This window comes from Oncorhynchus tshawytscha, linkage group LG18 (assembly GCF_018296145.1).
Source record: "Oncorhynchus tshawytscha isolate Ot180627B linkage group LG18, Otsh_v2.0, whole genome shotgun sequence".
Classification (NCBI taxonomy): domain Eukaryota; kingdom Metazoa; phylum Chordata; class Actinopteri; order Salmoniformes; family Salmonidae; genus Oncorhynchus; species Oncorhynchus tshawytscha.
This window is the reverse complement of record NC_056446.1, coordinates 34,211,651-34,239,387: the sequence shown is the minus strand read 5'-3', so window position 1 is coordinate 34,239,387 and position 27,737 is coordinate 34,211,651. Positions and strand designations below refer to the sequence as shown.

The 27,737-nt window shown below is 41.3% G+C and overlaps 2 protein-coding genes and 1 long non-coding RNA gene across 3 annotated transcripts; all 3 read left to right on the top strand.

The window, feature by feature from the left end:
- Nucleotides 1-6,867, top strand: LOC112217926 (cytosolic 5'-nucleotidase 1A-like). The gene is made up of 6 exons (XM_042300970.1): nucleotides 1-236; nucleotides 366-533; nucleotides 3,263-3,392; nucleotides 3,659-3,781; nucleotides 4,668-4,855; nucleotides 5,194-6,867. The coding sequence occupies exons 1-6, from the start codon at nucleotides 126-128 to the stop codon at nucleotides 5,560-5,562; spliced, it is 1,089 nt and encodes a 362-aa protein (XP_042156904.1). The 5' UTR covers nucleotides 1-125; the 3' UTR covers nucleotides 5,563-6,867.
- A 6,428-nt stretch (nucleotides 6,868-13,295) lies between these two features.
- LOC112217925 (cytosolic 5'-nucleotidase 1A) lies at nucleotides 13,296-26,656 on the top strand. The gene is made up of 6 exons (XM_024378538.2): nucleotides 13,296-14,040; nucleotides 14,168-14,341; nucleotides 16,789-16,918; nucleotides 18,063-18,185; nucleotides 24,447-24,634; nucleotides 25,158-26,656. Exons 1-6 carry the CDS (start codon nucleotides 13,855-13,857, stop codon nucleotides 25,524-25,526), a joined length of 1,170 nt encoding a protein of 389 aa, XP_024234306.2. The 5' UTR covers nucleotides 13,296-13,854; the 3' UTR covers nucleotides 25,527-26,656.
- On the top strand, nucleotides 14,350-16,782 carry LOC121839991. The gene is made up of 3 exons (XR_006079287.1): nucleotides 14,350-15,428; nucleotides 15,466-15,964; nucleotides 16,054-16,782. It is a non-coding gene; the product is annotated as an uncharacterized LOC121839991 (long non-coding RNA).
- Nucleotides 26,657-27,737: the final 1,081 nt, after the last annotated feature.

Here is a 27,737-nt window from a genome sequence, read left to right as displayed (position 1 = left end):
CACGCCCGTCGAAACCTCTCAAACGTTTCCGCAAACCAGCCTGTGGCCGCTTGTTCTGATCTTCTACATTCGGAATCACTGTTACGGAACTATCAGGCTTTGAACTTTTCGATCCCAGGACAAATATGAGTGAAATCAAACCTACCGATCCAGCAGCCACTAACGCTGGAGAGGAAAAGGACTGGGCCGCAGCAAAAGCCTTTTTTGACAGTTTGAAAACAAGGAAACCTAGACCCGTAAGTGATACATGAGCCGTTCTTATTTGCCTGTGCAGATAAAATAAGTGTCTACACGGGTCTATAGTATACTATTAGCTAATCTCTTGTATCGTAATTTTTTCTTTACTATTCTTGTTTTCCAAATAGCCCAAACCCCAATATGCCGTCACTATCGCCGTCTCTTCTCGCACCCTGTTCAACATGGTTGCGGAGCGGAAGATCTATGAGGAAGAGGGGGTCGAGAAGTATGTGACGTTTCAACAGGAGCATGAGAATGAGCCGCTCATGCCAGGTGTGGCGTTCCCTCTCGTGAAGGTAAATTAGAGGGATTGTATTAACATAGCTAAGGGTATGGCCTACCTGCATGTCCGTGCGTGGGAGAGTCAGAGGGTAGGGTTGCCTTACAATTGCATGTGGATTCCTTAGTGGAGGTGAAGGGGAAACCTCATTCACTGTGATGCCAATGCCTTTAGGCCTAGATACAATTTGTCTAATGCATCTAGAATAGTGTTTTGCTCAGAATTACAATAGGCAATATTGTTTTCCACTGTTATGCACCTATACATCAACACATAAATGACACTCCCGAGTGGCGCAGTGGTCTAAGGCACTGCATCTCAGTGCTAGAGGTGTCACTACAGACCCTGGTTCAATCCCAGGCTGTATCACAACCGGCCGTGATCGGCAGTCCCATATTGCGGTGCACAATTGGCCCAGTGTCGTCCGGGTTAGGGGAGGGTTTGGCCAGGGTAGGCCGTCATTATAAAATAAGAATTTGTTCTTTATTGACTTGCCTAGTTAAATAAAAAAAATACTGTTGCATGTGGATTCCTTAGTGGAGCTATGTTTTAGCGGGTTCTTCTGGTTCTTCTGGTTCTTCTTCCCATGCTCTATAATGGTATGCAAGCACAGGATTAGGCCATGTTGTAATCTATAGCAGAACGACAAATGTCCCCTTCAGATAAAAGACCCCTTCAGATAATCTGTGTGGGTGTGTTCGTGCATGTGTCCGTGCGTGTTGTGTGTGCCAGTGGCGATTTTAGCATGTAGATCATGTGGGATGTATGCCAGCAAAGCCACAACACAACACTAAGCAATACATTAATTGTACTATAACGGTGACAAACGGTGCCCACAAACTATTAGGCCCCTCATAAAGCTGTTCCAACAGCAGCCCCAACACCTTACCACTGCTACACCTGGCTATCAGCGGAGCCTTGTCTGGCTGCGAAACAGTTCATTCAGCCTCATTTACTGACTTTAAAAAAAACATAGCTCTTATGGCTGACTTGCTTAAACAAATGTCGTTTCTACTGACAATTGAGATGTACAAACTATGGCATAAGGGGACGACAAGCACATAAGAAGCAATCTGTAATTTCGATTAAGACATTAATGAGCCAGCGACGACGGGCGTAGTCATTATAACTATTTGTTCAGCACTTTTGAAATGTACAGCAACAGAATTCAGAACGTGGGCCGTTCTTACAGTGTTCTCCCTGTACACCAGGTCAGAACCATAGGATAAATAAAGGGGGCATATAAATAGACAATGAAAGCTCTTACAATATTCAATGATGACATTTCTCTAAAACAGGTTTTAGGCTACATGTGCACCACCAAGTTAGAACAGTAGGTGATATTAAGAGGTGAAAACAGACCAAATGATTAGGGTGAGGCACATTGAACACCGTTTGGGTCTTTGCGTGTCAGAAAAGATACACGTCATATAACACTATTTGACGGGTTAAATAAACTTTTAATTTGACACGTCAAATAACAGAATTCTATTATACAATGTTGTGTGTGATGAATTTGCACGTGCAAGCCAAGCACCATCACTACTATCAGTAGCATTGTCAAAGCTGTAAGTTTGCAAACAAGCAAACACCGGCCACGAACGATGTGTTTACAATACCGCGTTGGTGAAAATAGACCAAATTAGTAGGGTGAGGCACATGGGCTACTAACAGCTTACCCACGATATACACTTAGTATTACTTTCTTAGCGACAGTATACATATCTCTCTGTCATCATTTATGAAGCAGCATAAGACATTTTTGGACTCACGCTGTTGTGCTTGAACAGGAAAGTGGCGTGGCGGTCCTCCGTGGGCAAAGAGAATTGAATGACCGTTCAAAACGGATTTTCCCAGTCTGCGCTGTTTATTCCCGACTTCCCAGTTGCAATGCTTGCAGTTAGCCGCTGTCACCAATTCCTTCCAAACCACTCATTGTTGAATTTGCAATCTCCAACTTGTTGTGTAATGTTTATGTCCAATGGCCGATGAGCACTGATACATTTGATCTATAGATTTCCCAGTAGATTGTCGACTTGATTCATGATGATGACTGCTAGCTAAGATTGGACTGAGCATGTCAACATCTTACTTTCACAATCAAAGCTACTGTACATATAACTTGATTTGACATAATTTCTGTGACCAATAAATAACCTTGAGCCTTCTTGGAAGGGCACTTGTCATGTAACTCTATAGCAGGACCCAAAGGGCTAAAATGTTGGATGTCTACCCTTACTAAGGACTGAAGCTTTGTGATTCCGTAAGGTTCCCATGAGTGGCAGAACACTGAGCCAATCACGGCTCAATGCTCCTATTTTCTGCTGGCCCACCCCACCACCACAGAAAGCACTGAGCTAGGATGAAACCTGCATTTTGGAGCTGCCTTACTCAAGTAAACAAAAAAAGAGACCATGTTTGTATGGGGCTTTATAAACTCAATTATATATATGTTTTTTTTTTACAATGTTTGCAAACTGATATGTGACACATTAATGCCAAAATAACATGCAAAACAGGCAAGCCCCCCAAAAAAATATGTATTTATATAATAATATATATATATTATATATATCTGCCCCACCTGTCCTGAATGACGGGTCGCCACTGGTGTGTGCACATTTGGGACTGAATATTCTGAAGCAACACCCTAGAAGTAGTTGCTCTAGTTCAAACCAGACAAGTTTTGTAATTGTTTCTTAATCCCTGTGTCAATTCTGTTCTGAAAACACACACACTCTGCAGGCTCTGATGACGGTCAACTCCAGACTGAGGCAGCTCTACCCCGACAGTGAGGAGCTGTTTGACATCGTCCTGATGACTAATAACCACGCCCAGGTCGGTGTGCGCCTCATCAACAGCATCAACCACTACGGTCCGTAAAACACGCTCTGAAACTCGTACTGCAGTGTTACAGCCTGCAATGTGTTAAGACATACCTGTTTTGCAAAGTATGTTCATGTTTCATTGAATGATTGGACATCCAACTTTATTCTGCTCTTTTGACCAAATATGTTGTTTTCAATGTTTATTAGCTGTTGTTCATGATATGTAGTGGCAATCTTTGGCTACCAGCCTGATGACCATACCATCATATTTCTATGAGTTTCTGATAAAAAAAACAATGGTTCCCTCTCACAGATTTAACCATTGAGAGATTCTGTATGACTGGAGGGAAAAGCCCCATTGGATATCTGAAGGCCTACATGACCAACCTGTACCTCTCCAAGGATGGAGAGAAAGTCACTGAGGCCATTGAGGAGGGTAGGTGGTGATGCTTCTGGTTTAGGATGGACTGGTTTAGATTTGCATGGATGCTAAGTCAACAACTGTAGATGTACATTGTGGTAACACTTTATAGTATAGCCTACAGCTGTAATGCATGGATGATGCTGTTGTAATGGGTTGTGACCAGATGATATACAGCCAAGGACGAGTTTACAATTGAACTACCATGAGAGTTTAGACTTAATTCTGGAGAGGATGAGTCGGATTTCACTGTTAGTTTTACGCACAACATAATTGTGCAGTTTCAGTTAATAAAACTGACAATTGTTTATTTTTGATGAAATGACTGATGATGAGGGTACTGTTGCTTGTATGCGTGTGCTTGCTGTAACTGTCACCTCCTAATGTCATCCCCCTGTCATCCTAGGTAGCTAGTTGCACAGTAGTTGCAGGATGAAGTATATCGTGTTCTGGTGTTGTTGCCATCCATTGGGTAGACTGTATCACGGTGACATCTAGATGCTTACCAGTATGAGTTATTTCTTGGGTAGTACAAGACATAAATCCTAGACAAAAATAAACACAAATTGTTCACGTTATACTAGCTATCGGCGACTCGGTGAAAGTACAGCTGTCCAGTGAGAAGCACAACGCCGGTGCACTGGTCATTCACACTGGCTTGGCGTGTTGTCGTTATTGCCCTCTGTCAGCTAATTGTCATCGCCTAGTGACTCATAGCTAGCTAACTAATCTAACTCTCTTGCTAGCTGTTGCCATAGTAACAGAAACTGACAAATCGCACAGCGAGAGAATGGCAATTTTTGCATCACTTCCGTAGCTTTATACCATCTAGCCATAACTGTTGTAAAGCGTTGTAAGACTTGTAATGAGCATGTATAAGCCCCTTATGTCTTATAAACAGGCATTGCTGCAGCGACCATGTTTGCATCTGGAGATGTGGAGAACCAGCTTTCTGACACACAGCTGAAAGTAGCTTTTGACGGGGACGCAGTCCTCTTCTCTGACGAGTCAGAGATCATCGTGAAACAACACGGCCTGGACACGTTCTTTGAGCACGAGAAGGAATTTGAGAACAAACCACTTGCACAGGTGATCATGAGAGGACTCTGAAGCAGAATACGTCTCCATTTGATGTTAGCTTTTGACATGGTCGTTTGTGTCAGATTTCCATGATTTCCTTATCTCCCTGTAGAGGGCTTATAGATTTTCAACTAACTAGCAACAAACATTTTAACTAACTATCCCACTATGCCTAATACTAGACCTAACCCTTTCCTTATACCTACCAAGTTGTTGCATATCTAAAGACCATCTATAATAGGGGGCTAGCCCAATAAAGTGGAACCCATTTATGTATTATATGCTTTGATTTTGGACAAAAGTAAAAACAATACTATGGTAACCCTATGTCTCATTGTTTCTCTCAGGGTCCCTTGAAGTGTTTCCTGGAGGCGCTGGGGAAGCTCCAGAGAAAGTTCTACGCCAAGAACGAGCGTATGACCTGCCCCATTCGTACCTACCTGGTAACAGCCCGCAGTGCAGCCAGCTCAGGGGCCCGTGTCCTCAAGACCCTCAGGAGCTGGGGCCTAGAGATCGACGAAGCCCTGTTCCTAGCCGGGGCCCCCAAAGGGCCTCTCCTGCAGAAGATCCGGCCCCACATATTCTTTGACGACCAGATGTTCCACATCGAGGGAGCCAAGGAGCTGGGGACCATCGCTGCACACGTGCCTTATGGGATCGGACAGAAGTATCACAAGGGGGAACTTATTGAGCAGCCTGTCAAAGACAAGAAGTAAAGAGCCTCCTAGTGGTGGGGAGATATCATATATTATGCAAATGCTTAGTTGCACACAACCCTGTCATCAGCTGTAGGACCTTTATTGTTTATCAGGATTTTATATTATTTCTCTTTTTTACACTTTATTACATCCATCAGAGAATATTGTATTAACAGGAGACAAAAACATAGTTTTACTGTAGATGTAATACTCACATCAGGGACCAATGTCACCTAATGTTCTGTCATAAGGAGAGAAAGGATCACTTTCCTACAATCCTCATTGCAATCACTTATAGTCTTTAATAGTATTTGGTAAAATATGTAGTTTTTTATGAAAATGTCATTGGGTGTTCAAATTTTACACATGAAAGTATATTTAGCAAAGTGTATTTTATATCTTTAGATATGTGCACTCTAGTGCACTTACAAGGTAGAATGGTTATTGATATGAAGCGCTGAAAAAATATGCGTTTTGGTTTTACTGCACACCATACAAAACAGACATTAACACATATTTATTATTTACACTTAGATGCAGTCAGGATCTTAAGCACTTACAAACTCGTACCATATTATACGAATTGGAATTCGTAAAATTTTCAAATTGCAAACAATTCAAATGTTTTTTTTTGCAGGACATGACATCACACAAAATGGATGATGTAGTACACAATTGTGCATGTTTTTCGGGGACCCATTTTGGCTCGTGAGGACGACTTTAAAAACTATTGTCTGAAATGTACTGAACTTTAGAAGCAACACTTTAATGTTCAATCCCCCTTTACTATCCATGCATTATTCTAGTCTATTTCATTTTCTTATTACATTTAATAATACTTGGTTTTAGATGCAAGAAACCTCACCTTGCTCTTAGTAAAGCTGAATTAGGCTATATGTTATATCAAAACCTCAAGCAAGCTAGTGCAATTACATACCTGTTCCACTAGTAAAATGTTACATGTCGGGTATTTTGTTACAAATAGTTTACAGTTGAATATACAGTATGTATAAGGACAGTATGTATAAGGACAGTATGTATAAGGACAGTCTGTATAAGGACAGTCTGTATAAGGACAGTATGTATAAGGACAGTATGTATAAGGACAGTATGTATAAGGACAGTATGTATAAGGACAGTCTGTATTGTATGTTGAACATGAACTATTTGTATTTTTTCATCTTTGTGTGTTAACACATATTTTAGGAATTATTCAAATGTCTATTTTTAAGAATATCCAGTCTGTATTTTTTCACTTTTAACTTAACATAAAGATTTATCATGTGCATATTGCAGTAAGGTTAAATAAAGGTTTAAAATAGATGTGAATGGTTGATTCATGTTTTTATGTATTATCCACACATTGATACAAACCCGATTGAGATGTTGTGGCAGGACCTTAAACAAGAAGTTCATCCTCAAAAACCCACAAATATCGCTGAGTTAAAGCAGTTCTGCATGGAAGAGTGGGACAACATTCCTCCACAGTGATGTGAGAGACTGAACAACAACTACAGGAAATGTTTGGTTGTGGTCATTGCAGCAAAATGTGGCACAAGCAGTTATTGATTGTAAGGGGGAAATTACTTTATCACACGGGGACATTGGGTGTTGTATAACTTTATAAAAATGAAATATATCACATTTTATTATTTGTTCCTTTTATCTAATTTTAGGTTTTGGTTGAAGATTTGCAAAAATAGAGAAAATCAGAAAGGGGGAAATACTTTTTCAGGGCACTGAATATAATGTGTGGCTTCCCCTAGAGTCTGAATGTTAGGAGATGATCACACATGGATAGTGTATCTGTTGGTTATACGTATGTGTCAGGATGGGGATCCATTGGGGATGTCAACAACACTTGACTGTATCCTGCTCCCAGGAGGCTAGCATGTGGCACGTCTTTAGACTGTGTTACATAGTAGTGACACACACACACACACACAGTGATATGGCTGCATAATGACGACAGGAAACTGATATGATAATGACATGTCTATTTATAGCTTCCTGAGGACCAGCAATTACATTTTGTCCACTCTAATAGACATTTGTCTTTATGAAGACATTTTTGAAGACATTTTTAAATTTCTCATCAATCCACTGGGTTTTAACAGTTTTTACAGTCATTTTTTTAATGGGTGCATGTTTATTAGTAACTGGAATAAGGAATTTCATATGTGTCAAGAGCAGCATCTGTTTACGCCTCATTACACACCACAGACCAACAAATATTCTTTACATCAACAACATACAGTAGGAATCACTACAAAACCTATTGTATGACCTCTTATACACTATATTAGGCTCAGCCTTTGGAACTTTGGTTTTCCTAGAAATGGCTACTATATTGAGATCACTAAATCGTAAACGAAAGGTTGGTAGATCAAATCCCCGAGCTGACAAGGTCAAAGGTCTGCCGTTCTGCTCTTGAACAAGGCAGTTAACCCACTGTTCCTATGCTGTCATTGAAAATAAGAATTTGTTCTTTACTGACTTGCTGAGTTAAATATATATATTTCTGCAGCATCATTAAAGATGTGATAAATACATGTTGATGATTTAATTCCTGTGCTATTTTTAACTACCCTGGTAGGTTGACTGATAACCTGAACCAGGTTGCAGGCACTGGTTACAGTTTGAAGCTTTTTCTTGAGTGGGCAGATTGATGAAAGCCAGTCAATATTTAAATCACCCAGAAAATATACCTCTGTTGATATCACATACATTATCAAGCATTTCACAGATGTTATCCAGATACTGACTTTTAGCACTTGGTGGTCTATGGCAACTTCCCACAAGAATGGGCTTCAGATGAGGCAGATGAACCTGTAGCCATATTTCTTCAGCAGTATTCAACACGAGAGCCTCTCTAAGCTTTCCAGAAATGTGGTTCTAATTGGCAACACCTCCACCTTTGGCATTTCTGTATTTTCTGTGGATGTTATAATCATGTATTGCTACCATTGAATCATCAAAGGTATTATCTAAGTGAGTTTCAGAGATTGTCAGAATATGAATGGAATCTGTTACTAGCAACATTGATTTCATGAACCTCGTGTCTTAACACTTCTTAAGGCCAGGGGGCACTATTTTCACATCCGGATTAAAAGTGTGCCCAAAGTAAACTGCCTGTTACTCCAGCCCAGAAGCTAGGATATGCATATAATTGGTCGATTTGGATAGAAAACACTCTAAAGTTTCTAAAACTGTTAAACTTATGTCTGTCAGTATAACAGAACTTATTTGGCAGACGAAACCCAGAGGACAAACCATCCAGGAATTTTTTTTTGAGGTCACTCTCTTTTCAATGGGTTTTCTATGTGGATCTAGATTTCTAAGGCACTTGCTTGCAGTTCCTATCACTTCCACTAGATGTCAACAGTCTAGAAATTGGTTGATGTTTTTCCTTTGAGAAATTAAGAAGTAGCCATTTCCTTTCTGGGTGGATAGCCAAGTGTACTCCACTTTGTTTTCGTCCGATATTGAACACAGTTTATTCCGTCTTAAATGTTAACGATTATTTGCGTTTAAAAATACCTAAAATTGGATTAGGAAAGTTGTTTGAAATGTTTGAATCAAGTTTACAGGTAACTTATTAGATACTTTGTAGTCATGTTGCGCAAGTTGGAACAGGTGTATTTTCTGAATGAAACGCGCCAAATAAATCAACATTTTGGGGATGTAACAACGGAATTTATCAAACAAAAGGACCATTTGTGCAGGGGCAAAAATCTGATATCAACTTTGGAGGGGACAATTACATTACATTTTCTCAAGAGCAATTCCTGAGGGGGACACCAAAAGTAGTGCTGTAACACAGCCTACGTTGTAATATGTTAAATGTATATTGAGGAACCATATTTACTACAACTGGATAATTGATAGGTACAGTAGTTAACTGAAGGGTTGTCCCAACTTGTTCAAATTTTTTAAATCATTATAATACTACTACTAATAATAGTTATAGCAGTGTTCCTTATCAGTACAGTATGTATGCAGGTATTTGTACTTACAACCAGCAATACCAAGAAAGGGCAGTAGGTGGCAATGGTACTGTACACTCTGTATGGGTGCAGTTTTCATAAATACAATGAATATGGTGTGATGTCATCTAAAAGAATCTCCATTGAGAACCATCACAAAGTTGGTCTCCATATTGAATTTACCTTTTAATTGGACTTTTTCTGATACATTTATATAGTCATCAAATATGTGCCACTGGCCTGAGTCTACTACAACAGCTTTACAAGAACAAAAAGCTCAAAATAAGTACAATTCTAAAAGTGAAAGAACTACCTCAATGAATAACCCCAAAAAATCTACCATAATATCCTTCAATAATACTGATTTATTGTTCAGTCAGTGTCTCAACTCTTCAAACAGAAGCTATGGACAAGTATGTCACACAAAATATGCAATTTTAAATAAGAATAACAAAATAAATAATTAGTATGTGTACTGTCATGTACTAAAAACTGAAAACTACTAAACAAAAGAACAAATATACTATACACCTGGGGTTCTCAAACAGGGGTCCGTGGACCCTATTGGTCAGTGGTGTAATTGCAAGGGTTCTGTGAACTAAAAAAGTGTAATGAACGTATTCATCACCACACGGATTCCAGTAACTTTACATATAATATAGAGGGGGTGGAGGTCCCTGAGGACCACTCAAAACCTTGCCTGCCTTGCCCCAAAATATGCAGGGGTTCCAGTAACTTTACATATAATATAGAGGGGGTGGAGGTCCCTGAGGACCACTCAAAACCTTGCCTGCCTTGCCCCAAAATATGCAGGGGTTCCAGTAACTTGACGTATAATATAGAGGGGGTGGAGGTCCCTGAGGACCACTCAAAACCTTGCCTGCATTGCCCCAAAATATGCAGGGGTTCCAGTAACTTTACATGTAATATAGTGGAGGTGGAGGTCCCTGAGGACCACTCAAAACCTTGCCTGCCTTGCCCCAAAATATGCGGTGGTTCCAGTACCCAAAAAAGGTTGAGAACCACTGCTACACACACTACTGAACAAAAGAACCGAACATTTGTCCAGCCTGTCTTTATGTACATTATAGACAACTCAGTCTCTCTTGGCCCATGCTAGCCTGTAGCCAAGTCTTTAACCTGCAGAGTGCACTGAAACTCCTCTCAGCCTCACATGAAGACACTGGCACCACAAACAAAAAATTCTGATCAGCACCTCAACTTGGTCAACCAACCCCCACACCTCCACGGGAAGCTTCCTGAGGACCTGTTGCCTCTCCACTGCTGCTACAGGGGTATTTGTTTCAAAAGAGAGGCAACTGCACTGAAAGAGAATCTATGTTCAGCTCTGGGTACTGATCTAGAGACTCATCCAATTGCCCCGTGAGAAGCGCTCTTTCCAACGTTTGCAGGACATCTAGATTGTCCTGGTCAAAACAGTCGCCAAACTGAACCTCCACACCATCCAACACTTTAAAAGATTCTGCCCTATAGTGATCCACTGTTTTGCCAGCAAATCGTCTTGAGTGTGTCTCAATGGAGTCAATCAATGTTGTTGCTTTCTCCTACAGTGCAAGGTAGCTTTCATCATTTCTTCTGTTAACCCCATGCACAGGATAACTGGACACTGATTGGATTTCACTGGTGTGCTTTTACAGTTACAAAGTGGCGGTGGGTTTGGCAGTTTTGACGTGCTGTGAATTCTACAATGGCTTTTCTCCAGTTCCTAAATCCTGCACTAATGAAGCCAGCATCTGCTCTTTGGCCAATAGATGGCTGGCTTGAAAACCCTTGGCTACAGTGAAAACACAACACTCCTTTTATTGATGGATTATAAGGTAGCCAGGGGAAATCGCGAAGCCATCTCTCTTGAAATGTCAACACCCTGTTGGCAAGAGTTTGCGGTTCTATAAATTGTGGGTGTGGCTGATATGGTTTTGTGCCATAACTGAGGTAACTGGACAATGCAGTGGCACTGTTCCCTATACTGGTCCTGCCATAGCTGTGACACCGTCCTCTGAAGTCTCTCTCCCTGGCTCTTCCCCTTTCACCACCCTCACTGCCTCACAGTCTGAATCCTAGAAAATAAATAAGGTGTTTGCCATACTCCTAACTACCATTACCCAAAACTACACAATCACAAAGGCAATACCAAATCTTAGTTCAGTCACCAGTTTAAGTTGAGAGTGGGTGTATCCATGGCATTTTCCAATTATGTCCCTATTTTACAAGTCTAAAAAACCTTTCATAACGTTGCCAAACAAAGACTCAACAAACTTACCTGAGACTCCCTGTCCCTCTGCCCATCTGTCCCCAGCTCTGCCGTCTGTGTGCCATCTGTTGCCTGATATGCTTAATGACATCATTGTGAAACATTTCTATTAGCATTTCACTTTCTTATTAGCATTTTATCAACTAGTTTTTGAGATATTAGGCTACTAGGGTTCTTACTTTGCGTTTTAGTGTACTGAAAAATACCCCTTTTCTGCCATTTTTCTACCTGGCTGGCTACACACACACAGTGTTCAGGTTATTACCAGTAGGAGATGGGCTTCTACCATCTTCTATCATTCTAGATGGCCTTCAATCTAAAAGTTAGCTAGCTGGTCAGCTAGCAAATATCAAACGGATGGCAGTGATAAGGGTTGACAGCTGTATGAGTTCACCATTTACACAACGTATGCTGCAATCTTTTGTAATTGTAATATAGTTTGTTTTTTTAGTGGCTGGCTTCCAACAATAGCTGAATTTGCAGAGCTAGCGAGCACCAATTCCGTTTCGGTGGCGTTTGCTATAATCTTTGCTATCGTCAGTTTACTCAAGATCGGCACACAGGTGCTTCAAAGTCCCCAAGCGACAATTTAGCTTTTGCAACGAGACCATTACATATATTTAAGACAATGGTAGAAGAGTAATGTCCGTCTGGAGTTCAGTTTATCGCTAACCTTATCACAGGGACGTCGAAGCACTACAGCTACATGCTGATCTTGGAATAAACAGACGATGTCAAAGATGGAATATTTGACGACTCCACGTAAATTGAATAGTTACTAGCTAGCTTGCTAGCTAATGTTTGCTTTAGTTTGCTCGCTGGCTGTGCAAATTCAGCTATTGTGTGTATGTGTGAACCCTGACAACATAAAACATTATGGTGCGATTGACTGGATTAACATCACGTTAGTTACGTGTATTAAGTGACTTTCAGACCGTAGACACGAACCCTGTTACCTTGCCAGTTAAGGAACACACAACATTGCATTGCTAGTTTCTCTCATTGACTCAAATTCAAAGAGCTGCACACACTGGTTGATGTTACTGTAGCTAGCTAGCAAACATCAGCTAACATAGTGTGACCTGTAATAAAATACAGCGAAAATGAAGACTGGTGACGGTTATTAAATGTGTTTTCTTGTATTGAGTGGTAGATACCGTCAGATTCCCACACATGCACAGTACCTGCATCTTGTGCCACTGCTGAGGGTTGGGAGGCAGTGGATCAAACCATTGTGAGGCAAAGGGTGGGGGTCGCAATCTTTTGAAATTTATAAACGAGCTAATAAGTGTCTACAAAAGTGCTTTCATTGCGTATTATTAATATTATTGAAATTACATAGTTATGTTTCCAGTGATATATTGGGGGGTACAAATCATATTTTTCCCAGGATGGGGGGGTTGTGTCCCCCCGTCCCCCTGGGATTTCGCCTGTGGATCAAGGCATCGGCGCTCGTATGGTCATATTCAACCGGACCTCTCATCACACCCGCACCACACACTAGAATACTGCAGCACCGTTTCCCCTGCTATAAACCCTCACATTGGTGCCACAAAAAAGAGAAGATGACGATGTATAGGTTCGCAGAGAAAATTATGTACTGTTTTTGGATATTGATTAGCGATTTTCAAGGATGCAAATACATTCCAAAATATGTGTGGAGTTTTTAGTTCAGATTATTTGTTTGAAATATGTGATCTATAAAGAGAGCTTTATAATCGCGATATTCACTTTTTGGGTTTTAATAGTGTGAGAAAACAACAATATATTTGGTGAGAATCACAAAATAGGGTAAGTGTAGCGAAATGCTTGTATATATAGCTGTCCGATAACACATTCTGAGCTCTGTCAGAACGTGTTAGACAGACCACAATATAGGTGAAGTCAACTGACAAACGAGTTGCATTTTTGAACAGTGATAGTCAAAGCAGCCTTTAGCCTATCCCATGAGTGTTTGCGAGTTATATGACATATCAGATCTGTTGTAAGAGAACGCTGAACAACAGAGTTAGACACGCCCATCCAAACATTTCCATAAAGGTGTCATCGTAGATGGTCTGTCCATCTACATTTGGAATCAGTGTTACGGATCTACCAGACCTAAAACTTTTCCATCCCAGGCCAAATATGAGTGAAATCAAACCTACCGATCCAGCAGCCACTAACGCTGGAGAGGAAAAGGACTGGACAGCATCAAAAGCCTGTTCTGACAGTTTAAAAACAGAGAAACTTAAACCCGTAAGTGATACATTTCTACATATGCAGCTGTTTGCCTTGTGCCTATAAAATCACTATCTTCACGTATACAATATTGTTAATTTATTTGACAAAAACTTTTTGCTTTAAAATGTTGTTTTCCAAATAGCCCAAACCCCAGAATGCCGTGACAATCGCCGTCTCCTCTCGAACCCTGTTCAACATGGATGAGGAACGGAAGATCTATGAGGAAGAGGGAGTCGAGAAGTATATGGCCTACATGAATCAACAGGAGCACGAGAATGAGCCACTCATGCCAGGTGTTGCGTTTCCCCTTGTGAAGGTATATTTGAGGGATTGAATTAACTAAAGATTTGGCCTACTTGCATGTCTGTATATGGGAGTATAAGAGGGTGGGGTTGCACTATGACTTCATGTAGATTCTGTATTGTGGGTGAAAAGGAAACTTCATTCACTGTGATGCCAATGTCTTTAGGCCTAGATGGAATTTGTGTAATGCATCTAGAATAGTGTTTTGCTCAGAATTACAATAGGCAATATTGTTTCCCACAATTATGCACACCATCTATGCATGAATGACACTTTGGCAGAATATTCTTGTTTTTCCCTATTTAAACTGTTCTATACTCTTAGAAGTAAAGGTGCCTGGAAGAACCTTTAGGGTTGCCACACCTACAGAACCTTTCCAGTTGAAAAAGGTTTTCTTGAGGAACCCCTCTGAAAAGTTCATTCGAGGAACCCTTGTGTAAAGGTTTGAAAATTAATATTTTTGTGATGGGAGGTATTCAATGTTGAGCCTTTTTGATAATATATTGTAGAGGTACCTGTCTATCAGATTGGAGCCGTGGCTTTCAGTCTAATACACACCAGCCAGGTTGTAGTTGGTCTAGTCTAGTACAAACCAGTCAGGTTGTAGTTGGTCTAGTCTAGTACAAACCAGTCAGGTTGTAGTTGGTCTAGTCTAGTACAAACCAGTCAGGTTGTAGTTGGTCTAGTCTAGTACAAACCAGTCAGGTTGTAGTTGGTCTAGTCTAGTACAAACCAGTCAGGTTGTAGTTGGTCTAGTCTAGTACAAACCAGTCAGGTTGTAGTTGGTCTAATACAAACCAGCCAGGTTGTAGTTGGTCTAGTCTAGTACAAACCAGCCAGGTTGTAGTTGGTCTAGTCTAGTACAAACCAGCCAGGTTGTAGTTGGTCTAGTCTAATACAAACCAGCCAGGTTGTAGTTGGTCTAGTCTAATACAAACCAGCCAGGTTGTAGTTGGTCTAGTCTAATACAAACCAGCCAGGTTGTAGTCGGTCTAATACAAACCAGCCAGGTTGTAGTCGGTCTAATACAAACCAGCCAGGTTGTAGTCGGTCTAATACAAACCAGCCAGGTTGTAGTCGGTCTAATACAAACCAGCCAGGTTGTAATACAAACCAGGTCTAATACAAACCAGCCAGGTTGTAGTCGGTCTAATACAAACCAGCCAGGTTGTAGTCGGTCTGGTCTAATACAAACCAGCCAGGTTGTAGTCGGTCTGGTCTAATACAAACCAGCCAGGTTGTAGTCGGTCTGGTCTAATACAAACCAGCCAGGTTGTAGTCGGTCTGGTCTAATACAAACCAGCCAGGTTGTAGTCGGACTGGTCTAATACAAACCAGCCAGGTTGTAGTTGGTCTAATACAAACCAGCCAGGTTGTAGTTGGACTAGTCTAATACAAACCAGCCAGGTTGTAGTCGGTCTAGTCTAATACAAACCAGCCAGGTTGTAGTCGGTCTGGTCTAATACAAACCAGCCAGGTTGTAGTTGGTCTAATCAAACCAGCCAGGTTGTAGTTGGTCTAATACAAACCAGCCAGGTTGTAGTCGGTCTAGTCTAATACAAACCAGCCAGGTTGTAGTCGGTCTAGTCTAATACAAACCAGCCAGGTTGTAGTTGGTCTAATACAAACCAGCCAGGTTGTAGTTGGTCTAATACAAACCAGCCAGGTTGTAGTTGGTCTAATCAAACCAGCCAGGTTGTAGTTGGTCTAATACAAACCAGCCAGGTTGTAGTCGGTCTAGTCTAATACAAACCAGCCAGGTTGTAGTCGGTCTAGTCTAATACAAACCAGCCAGGTTGTAGTTGGTCTAATACAAACCAGCCAGGTTGTAGTTGGTCTAGTACAAACCAGCCAGGTTATAGCTGGTCTAGTACAAACCAGCCAGGTTATAGCTGGTCTAGTACAAACCAGCCAGGTTATAGCTGGTCTAGTACAAACCAGCCAGGTTATAGCTGGTCTAGTACAAACCAGCCAGGTTATAGCTGGTCTAGTACAAACCAGCCAGGTTATAGCTGGTCTAGTACAAACCAGCCAGGTTATAGCTGGTCTAGTACAAACCAGCCAGGTTGTAGCTGGTCTAGTACAAACCAGCCAGGTTGTAGCTGGTCTAGTACAAACCAGCCAGGTTGTAGTTGGTCTAGTACAAACCAGCCAGGTTGTAGTTGGTCTAATACAAACCAGCCAGGTTGTAGTTGGTCTAATACAAACCAGCCAGGTTGTAGTTGGTCTAATACAAACCAGCCAGGTTGTAGTCGGTCTGGTCTAATACAAACCAGCCAGGTTGTAGTCGGTCTGGTCTAATACAAACCAGCCAGGTTGTAGTCGGTCTGGTCTAATACAAACCAGCCAGGTTGTAGTCGGTCTAGTCTAGTACAAACCAGCCAGGTTGTAGTTGGTCTAGTCTAATACAAACCAGCCAGGTTGTCATCGTTTCTTAATCCCTGAAAACACACACTGCAGGCTCTGATGACGGTCAACTCCAGACTGAGGCAGCTCTACCCCGACAGTGAGGAGCTGTTTGACATCGTCCTGATGACTAATAACCACGCCCAGGTCGGGGTGCGCCTCATCAACAGCATCAATCACTACGGTCCGTAAAACACGCATACAACACGCCGACATGCTTTGCCAGTCTTACTGCAATGTTACAGCCACACCTACGATGTTATAAGACACACCTGTTTTGTAATGTAAAGTAAGGGGCCTGTTAAAAACCCTATCTCAATCCCTCTCTCTGGCCCTGGTACACAGAGGCACAAACTTTAGAGAGAAACTCCAGCCCAGCAGCGGTTACCATCCCCTGGCTTCACACCTCTGGCCCTGACTACTCTGTTGCTAGGGGGTTGCAAAAGGCCCTTCCAGAACTCTCTTCCCCGGTTAGATTCATGTGATCTGGTCAGTCAATCATAAGCTGTACCTGATGGGGATTTCAAACCCCAACACAGTCTATGCTTTTGTTGAACTTAGGGTTGCAGAGACAACATGTCATAAGAACCTTGCACCACTTCAACTAATATCTGGACCTTCTACATGGACAATCCTGCCTCTGGACATTTCCTGACCAAGCATCTTTGACACTATACACTATCAATACTACTAGTTCCCTCCTTTGTAAAGTTGTGTGTGTGTCTGTTTGGATAAAAGGTAATAAAGTGTGGATTGTATGCATCCCTATCTCCTGCTTGTTATCAGTCGTCTTACCGGGACTCTGGGACAGTTGTACCTATATATTTAAACCAGCACCAGTTGGTGGTGCTCTTTCTCGGGGTCCATTGAATGATTGGACATCCAATTTAAAAGGTACAACATGCAGAAATCGCTCGTCATTTTCTTGTTGCTAAAATTGGAAACAATTCGCAACAAACAGCCAGTCATCGTATCTAAACTGCTGTGAAATACATTTTCCATAAACAAACATATTGTATTTTCACCTGGTATACAAAACCAAAAGTAAAAGATGAAAAAAATGTACTTAACAGGAAGCATACAAATAGAAGATATCTACCGCTTGTTAGACTTGCTTTCAATGAGAAGGAAAGATCTATAACTCATATTTCTATGTGCATTTGGTTGGGTCACCAAAAAGTTACATATTGCAGCTTTAATGCTGCTCCTTTGACCAAATATTTAGGCCTCTTGTTCTTGATATGTAGTGGCCATCTTTGGCCACCACCCTGATGACTTTACATCACATTTCTATACGGTGATAATGTTTTTGTTGTTTCGTCTGACAGATTTAACCATTGAGAGATTCTGTATGACGGGAGGGAAAAGCCCCATTGGATATCTGAAGGCCTACATGACCAACCTGTACCTCTCCAAGGATGGAGAGAAAGTCACTGAGGCCATTGAGGAGGGTAGGTGGTGATGACACTGTTTTTTAGCCTCTAGAGAATTAACTTGTTTAGCATAGCAATGGTGCTAAGTCAACAACTGTAGATGTACATTGTGGTAACACTTTATAGTATAGCCTACAGATATAATGCATGGATGATGCTGTTGTAATAGGTTGTGACTCATCGTAATGGCTGGAATGGAATCAATGGAACATAGTCAAACATGTGGTTTCCATGTGTGATGTGTACGCTACCCATCCGTTTATTCCTTTCCAGTCATTACAATGAGCCTGTCCTCCTGTAGCTCCTTGTACAACATCACGACACTTCCAGGAAAGCTTGTGAAACAGACCAAACAGTTCAGGCCGGGGTTTGAGAAGTCAATGAGAGAAGTGAAGAATTATTCCTTAGTTGTTCATTAAGGCACATCCTAGATTGGAGCCAATGTCTTAAGTAGTTGAACGTGTTATTATCCTAACTTTGTGAAAATGACACATTTACATTTTCGTCAAAACCTACTTTAAATTGAAGGAGTGGCTTTGATTTGACATCCTGCAGATGTGCAGTTCGGCGTGAGACAACTTAGACCTGATTACATGTATTTACGCATGAGAGTAGTTAGCCAATGTCACCATGACACGGCCTGCAAGTGTGATCGGGGATTTTAATTACATACGTGTGTGTATATATACACACACACACACGTATGTAATTAAAATCCCCGATCACACTTGCAGGCCGTGTATATATATATATACACACACACACACACACACACACACAGTTGAAGTCGGATGTTTACATACACTTAGGTTGGAGTCATTAACTCGTTTTTCAACCTCTCCATAAATGTATTGTTTATCAAACTATAGTTTTGGGAACTTGATCTACTTTGTGCATGACACAAGTCATTTTTATAACAATTGTTTACAGACAGATTATTTCACTTATAATTCACTGTGTCACAATTCCAGTGGGTCAGAAGTTCACATACACTAAGTTGACTGTGCCTTTAAACAGCTTGGAAAATTCCAGAAAATGATGTCATAGCTTTAGATGTTTCTGATAGGCTAATTGCCATCATTTGAGTCAATTGGAGGTGTGCCTGTATTTCAAGGCCTACCTTCAAACTGAGTGCCTATTTGCTTGACATCATGGGAAAATCAAAAGAAATTAGCCAAGACCTCAGAAAAAACATTGTATACCTCCACAAGTATGCTTCATTCTGGGGAGCAATTTCCAAATGCTTGAAGGTACCACGTTCATCTGTTCAAACAACAGTACTCAAGTATAAACACCATGGGACCACGCAGTTGTCATACAGCTCAGGAAGGAGACGCGTTCTGTCTCCTAGAGATGAACCTACTTTGGTGCGAAAAGTGCAAATCAATCCTAGAACAACAAAGGACCTTGTGAAGATGCTGGAGGAAACAGGTACAAAAGTATCTATATCCACAGTAAAACGAGTCCTATATCGACATAACCTGAAAGGCCACTCAGCAAGGACGAAGCCACTGCTCCAAAACCGCCATAAAAAAGCCAGACTACGGTTTGCAACTGCACATGGGGACAAAGATTGTACTTTTTGGAGAAATGTCTTTTGGTCTGATGAAACAAAAAATAGAACTGTTTGCAATAATGACCATTATGTTTGGAGGAAAAAGGGGGAGGCTTCCAAGCTGAAGAACACCATCCCAACCGTGAAGCACGGGGGTGGCAGCATCATGTTGTGGGGGTGCTTTGCTGCAGCAGGGACTGGTAAAATAGATGGCATTATGAGGTAGGAAAATTATGTGGATATATTGAAGTAACATCTCAAGACATCAGTTAAAGCTTGGTTGCAAATGGGTCTTCCAAATGAACAATGACCTAAAGCAAAATGGCTTAAGGACAAAAAAGTCAAGGTATTGGAGAGGCCATCACAAAGCCCTGACCTCAATCCCATAGAAAATGTGTGGGCAGAACTGAAAAAGCATGTGCGAGCAAGGAGGCCTACAAACCTGATTCAGTTACACAAGCTCTGTCAGGAGGAATGGGCCAAAATTCACCCAACTTATTGTTGAAGCTTGTGGAAGGCTACCCAAACCATTTGACCCAAGTTAAACAATTTAACGGCAACGCTACTAAATACAAATTGAGTGTATGTAAACTTCTGACCCACTGGGAATGTGATGAAAGAAATAAAATCTGAAATAAATCATTCTCTCTACTATTATGCTGACATTTCATATTCTTAAAATAAAGTGGTGATCCTAAGACAGGGAAGCTTTACTTGGATTAAATGTCAGGAATTGTGAAACTGAGTTTAAATGTATTTGGCTGAGGTGTATCTAAACTTCCGACTTCAACTGTATATATGTTTGTGTGTTACAGTTGAACTTGTGTTTATTTACCCCTCCAGCTGCGTACCTCCTCCAGCACAAGGGTCAGCCCACTCTCAAATGTTTTTTGCCATCATTGTAAGCCTGCCACACACACATTATACAATATATTTATTAAACATAAGAATGAGTGAGTTTTTGTCACAACCCGGCTCGTGGGAAGTGACAAAGAGCTCTTTAGGACCAGGGCGCAAATAATAATATGATAATAATCAATCATTTTGCTCTTTACTTAGCCATCTAACATATAAAACCTTACTTGTTCATTGAAAATGGTGAATAATTCTCCACAGGTTAATGAGAAGGGTGTGCTTGAAAGGATGCACATAACTCTGCAATGTTGGGTTGTATTGGAAAGAGTCTCTGTCCTTTCCCACACACAGTCTGTGCCTGTATTTAGTTTAGTGATGGCTGAGAATCCACTCTCACATAGGTACAGTACGTGGTTGCAAAGGAAATCAGTGTCTTAACTGCGCTATTTGCCAAGGCAGGATACTTTGAGCGCAGCCCAATCCAGAAATCTGGCAGTGGCTTTTGATTTCAATGAAATTTTCACAGAACCGCTTGTTGCAATTTCAATGAGGCTTTCTTGTTCAGATATCATTAAGTGGACTGGAGGAAGGGCATGAAAGAGAACCAATCCAGTTGTTTGTGTCATCCGTTTCAGGAAAGTACCTGCGTAATTGCGCACCAAACTCACTCAGGTGCTTCGCTATATCACATTTGACATTGTCCGTAAGCTTGAGTTCATTTGCGCACACAAAAAATCATCCAATGATGGAAAGGCCCGTGTGAGGTCCTTTTTAATGCAGACAGAGCAGAGCTCCAACGTCTTAATCAGCCTCAATGTTGTCCTGAACATTGAATATAGTTGGGGAGAGTCCCTGTAATCCTAGATTCAGATAATTTAGGCGAGAACAAACATCACCCAGATTGGCCAGTCCTGTGAGAAACTCGTCATCATGCAATCGGTCAGAGAAATTAAAATTATGGTCAGTAATGAAAACTTTAAGCTCGTCTCTCAAGTTAAAAAAAAACGTGTCAACACCTTTCCCCGTGATAACCAGCACACTTCAGTATGTTGCACAAGTGTTACATGGTCGCTGCCCATATCATTGCATAATGCAGAAAATACACAAGAGTTCAGGGGCCTTACTTTAACAAAGTGAACCATTTTCACTGTCGTGTCCAAAACATCTTTCAAGCTGTCAGGCATTCCTTTTTCAGCAAGAGCCTCTTGGTGGATGCTGCAGTGTACCCAAGTGGCATCGGGAGCGTTACCACTCCACTATGTCTCCCTGTCATGGCTTTTGCGCCATCAGTACAGATACCAACACATCTTGACCACAAGTCCATTTGATGTCACAAAGCTGTCCAGTACTTTAAAAATATCCTCTCCTGTTGTCCTGGTTTCCAATGGTTTGAAGAATCAAATCAAAGTTGTCACGTGCGCTGAATACAACAGACCTTACAGTGAAATGCTTACTAACAGGCTCTAACCAATAGTGCAAAAAGGTATTAGGTGAACAATAGGTAACTAAAGAAATAAAACAACAGTGGAAAATAACAGTAGCGAGGCTGTATACAGTAGCGAGGCTACATACAGACACCGGTTAGTCAGGCTGATTGAGGTAGTATGTACATGTAGATTTGGTTAAAGTGACTATGCATATATGATGAACAGAGAGTAGCAGTAGCATGAAAGAATGCAGATAGCCCGGTTAGCCAATGTGTGGGAGAACTGGTTGGTTAGCTCAATTGAGGTAGTATGTACATGAATGTATAGTTAAAGTGACTATGCATATATGATAAACAGAGAGTAGCAGCAACGTAAAAAGAGGGGTTGTGGGGACACACAATGCAAATAGTCAGAGTAGCCATTTGATTACCTGTTCAGGAGTCTTATGGCATTTTTGTCCTAGACTTGGCACTCCGGTACCGCTGACATGCGGTAGTAGAGAGAACAGTCTATGACTGGGGTGGATGGGGTCTTTGACATTTTTTAGGGGCTTCCTCTGACACTGCCTGGTGTAGAGGTCCTGGTTGGCAGGCAGCTTAGCCCCAGTGATGTACTGGGCCATACACACTACCCTCTGTAGTGCCTTGCGGTCAGAGGCCGAGCAATTGCCGTACCAGGCAGTGATGCAACCAGTCAGGATGCTCTCGATGTTGCAGCTGTAGAACCTTTTGAGGATCTCAGGACCCATGCCAAATCTTTTTAGTTTCCTTAGAGGGGAATAGGCTTTGTCGTGCCCTCTTCACAACTGTCTTGGTGTGTTTGGACCATTCTAGTTTGTTATTGATTTGGACACCAAGGAACTTGAAGCTCTCAACCTGCTCCACTACAGCCCCGTTGAAGAGAATGGGGGCATGCTCGGTCCTCCTTTTCCTGTAGTCCACAATCATCTCCTTAGTCTTGGTTACGTTGAGGGATAGGGTGTTATTCTGGCAACACCCGGACAGGTCTCTGACCTCCTCCCTATAGGCTGTCTTGTCATTGTTGGTGATCAGGCCTACCACTGTTGTGTCGTCTGCAAACTTAATGATGGTGTCGGAGTCGTGTCTGGCCATGCAGTTGTGGGTGAACAGGGAGTACAGGAGGGGACTGAGCACGCACCCCTGGGGAGCTCCAGTGTTTAGGATCAGCATGGCAGATGTGTTGCTACCTACCCTCACCACCTGGGGGCGGCCCGTCAGGAAGTCCAGGATCCAGTTGCAGAGGGAGGTGTTTAGACCCAGGGTCCTTAGCTTAGTGTTGAGCTTTGTGGGCACTTTGGTGTTGAACGCTGAGCTGCTTAATTCTTGCTCCAAAAACTCCCGCTGCTTATTTTTCAAATTGGCATATTTGTTTCTAAATGTCTGTGAAGGAGTCATTGAGTTGTGACAGTAATTTTGCACATATAACACAATGTGGATGAGGAAAGGCACTACTCCCAATATAAGTGAACCACAAATCAATGTAGTTCTCATCATATTAGCGCCTCCTAAATGGTCCAACGTCCTGTTGTTCAGTGCTTTCCCAGGCAAGGGGGCAGTAGCTCTTCGGCTGCATCGATTTCACAACTGTCAGTGTTCATAATAGCTGAGCTAACAACAAATGTAAAATTACTGATGCTAGCATTGGATGTGCTTGTGGAAGCAGAACAACTTGTGTTGTCGACAGGTACAGATGTAGTACTGCTGGTAGTAGCAGTACTACCAGTAGAGCTGGTATGTGTCTCTATGGACGCGGGCCTTACTTTTTTTTAACCATTTATACATTTTCATGTCAACGGAATGAGCAGCAGTATGTTTGGCTACATACGGACCGTTAGTGGAATTCCCGTTAGAGAGTAAGGGTTAATGTGATTGGATGTTAATTTGACTAGGCTACCTGTTTTTGACATTGTGTTACTTCGCTGATCACTAAATGGTTTAATTTTATTTTTGCCAGTGAAATGAGGCTACTAATTTTTTATTTATTTTCATTTAAAAAATTGTGAATCGGATATTTATTTGTCGTACCCCCGACGGCATTACATGTACCCCAGTTTTGGAAAACCTGCACTAGACACTATTTATGGGGGTTATTAGTAAGAATTAAATCAATAAATAAGAATATAACAAGGTTTTTCACATTTTGAGACCAGTTGAGTCATCTTAAAATCAATAATTATACTCTTAATTGATCTGAGGCCTGAAATGGCCAATCCAGATTCAAATCAATTCCTAGGACAAGGACCAGGGGGTTGGCTGCTTCAAGCAACAAATCAATTCCAGCAACAAAAAAATGTGTATTCTGGTTTATGGACACGTTTCTTTGGAGCAGAAATATTTAAAGATTATTAACTATCATTAATATTTAAAGATTATGGGATTATTTGTTATGAGAATGTATAAAACCCTAATATTTTATAAACAGGCATTGCTGCAGCGACCATGTTTGCATCTGGAGATGTGGAGAACCAACTGTCCGACACACAGCTGAAAGTAGCTTTTGACGGAGACGCAGTCCTCTTCTCTGATGAGTCGGAGATCATCGCGAAACAACGTGGCCTGGATAAGTTCTTTGAGCACGAGCAGGAGTTTGAGAACATACCTCTTAAAAAGGTAATCACGAGAGGACTCTGAAGTACTACATGCCTACATTTTATGTAAATGTTTGACATTGTTTTTTTTCTTCAGATTTCCTTATTTGGAGTCTCCTACACTGTTAGAAAAAATGGGCTATCTACAATGTAAAGGGGTTATTTGGATGTCCCCATAGGAAACCGTTTGATGAACCCTTTTTGGTTCCAGGTAGAACCCTTTCCACAGAGGGTTTTACATGAAACTCAAAAGGGTTCTACCCGGGACCAAAAAGGGTTCTACCGGGAACCAAACAGGGTTATCCTGTGGGGACAGCCGAAGAACCCTTTTGTAACCCTTTTTTAATAACCCTAATCCCTTAATTGTACCAAGTTGTTGCATATCAACATTGGCAGTTAATATCTTGGTGATAGTTAGAACATTTAAAGACCATCTATAATAGGGGACTATCCCAATAACCCATTGATATGTATTATTTACTTTGATTTTGGACAAAAGTAAAAACAATACTATGGTAACCCTGTGTCTCATTTGTTTCTCTCAGGGTCCCTTGAAGTGTTTCCTGGAGGCGCTGGGGAAGCTCCAGAGAAAGTTCTACGCCAAGAACGAGCGTATGACCTGCCCCATTCGTACCTACCTGGTAACAGCCCGCAGTGCAGCCAGCTCAGGGGCCCGTGTCCTCAAGACCCTCAGGAGCTGGGGCCTGGAGATCGACGAAGCCCTGTTCCTAGCCGGGGCCCCCAAAGGGCCTCTCCTGCAAATGATCCGTCCCCACATATTCTTTGACGACCAGATGTTCCACATCGAGGGAGCCAAGAAGCTGGGGACCATCGCTGCACACGTGCCTTATGGGATCGGACAGAAGTATCACAAGGGGGAACTTATTGAGCAGCCTGTCAAAGACAAGAAGTAAAGAGCCTCCTAGTGGTGGGGAGATATCATACGTTATGCAAATGCTTAGTTGCACACAACCCTGTCATCAGCTGTAGGACCTTTATTGTTTATCAGGATTTTATATTATTTCTCTTTTACACTTTATTACAAACATCTTTATCAGAGAATATTGTATTAACAGGAGACAAACACGTAGTTTTACTGTAGATGTAATACTCACATCAGGGACCAATGTCACCTAATGTTCTGTCATAAGGAGAGAAAGGATCACTTTCCTACAATCCTCATCACCATCACATTGTAGTCTTTAATAGTATTTGGTAAAATATGTAGTTTTTTATGAAAATGTATGTCAGTGTGTTCAAATTTTGTATCGTGTGTTCAAATTTTACACATGAAAGTATATTTGGCAAAGTGTATTTTATATCTTTAGATATGTGCACTCTAGTGCACTTACAAGGTAGAATGGTTATTGATATGAAGCGCTGAAAAAATATATGCGTTTTGGTTTTACTGCACACCATACAAAACAGACATTAACACATTTATTATTTACACTTAGATGCAGTCGGGATCTTAAGCACTTACAAACTCGTACCATATTATACGAATTGGAATTCGTAAAATTTTTAAATTGCAAACAATTAAAAAAAAATGTTTTGCAGGACATGACATATCATAACAAATGGATGATGTAGTACACAATTGTGCATGTTTTTCGGGGACCCATTTTGGCTCGTGAGGACGACTTTAAAAACTATTGTCTGAAATGTACTGAACTTTAGAAGCAACACTTTAATGTTCAATCCCCCTTTACTATCCATGCATTATTCTAGTCTATTTCATTTTCTTATTACATTTAATAATACTTGGTTTTAGATGCAAGAAACCTCACCTTGCTCTTAGTAAAGCTGTATTAGGCTATATGTTATATCAAAACCTCAAGCAAGCTAGTTCAACATATCTGTTTCACGAGTAAAATGTTACATGTCAGGCGTTGTGTTCCAACTAGTTTACAGCTGAATGTACACAATGTTTTGTTTATTTTTTCAGTCTTAACTGAACCTAAAGGGTTCTCTATATAAATGCAATATATAAAGTGTTTTTCCCATGTTTCATAAGCTGAAATAAAAGATCACAGAAATGTTCCATACGCACAAAAAGCTTATTTCTCCCAAATGTTGTGCACAAATTTACATCCCTGTTCGTGAGCATTTCTCCTTTGCCAAGATAATCTATAAATCTGACAGGTGTGGCGTATCAAGAAGCTGATGAAACAGCATGATCATTACACAGGTGAAAAAAAAAAAAAAACAGGGGAAAATAAAATGTGCAGTTTTGTCACACACACAATGCCACAGATGTATGAAGTTTTGAAGGAGCATTCAATTGGCATGCTGAATGCAGGAATGTCTACCAGAGCTGTTGCCAGAGAATTGAATGTTCATTGCTATACCATAAGCCGCCTCCAACGTTGTTCTAGAGAATTTGGCAGTTCGTACAACCGCAGACCACGTCAGCCCAGGACCTCGACATCCGGTTTCTTCACCTGTGGGATCGTCTGAGACCAGTCACCCGGACAGCTGATGAAACAGGAGTATTTCTGTCTCTAATAAAGCCCTTTTGTGGGGAAAAACTCAATCTGATTGACTGGGCCTTGCTCCCAAGTGGGTGGGCCTACGCCCTTGCCCAGTCATGTGAAATCCATGGACTAGGGCCTAATGAATCTATTTCAATTGACTGATTTCTTGATATGAACTGTAATAGATGTGAATGACTGATTCATGTTTTTATATATTAACAAATCTCACCGGTAGATGGTGTTGCTGGATACAAAATGGCAGATGATTTTTTTCCACTGGTTTGTGTTGTTTACATTGGCCTTTGCTCTAGCATTGTTTTTGCTCTCACATGCACTTTCACTTGTGTTTTAAAACTAGACGAAACCAATCAAATATCTAACAAACTAATTCTGATTCTAGAGCACAATGCTCCACACGTCATATTTCCCCTGTTTGAGTTGATCAAGACCCTTGTTTTATATTCTCTTCCATGCACTTGCAAGAACATAACACTAGAGGGCACTCTCATTCACACTATTTACATGAGGCATTTTCTGCCTGTCAGGCAACAGACTGCATCTCTCCATGAGCTGGGCCCAGCCTGCAGTTTCCATGGATACTCTGGGTGCTGCTGACACCAGGAGGACTGAGTAGGCGCCGCTTGTTTA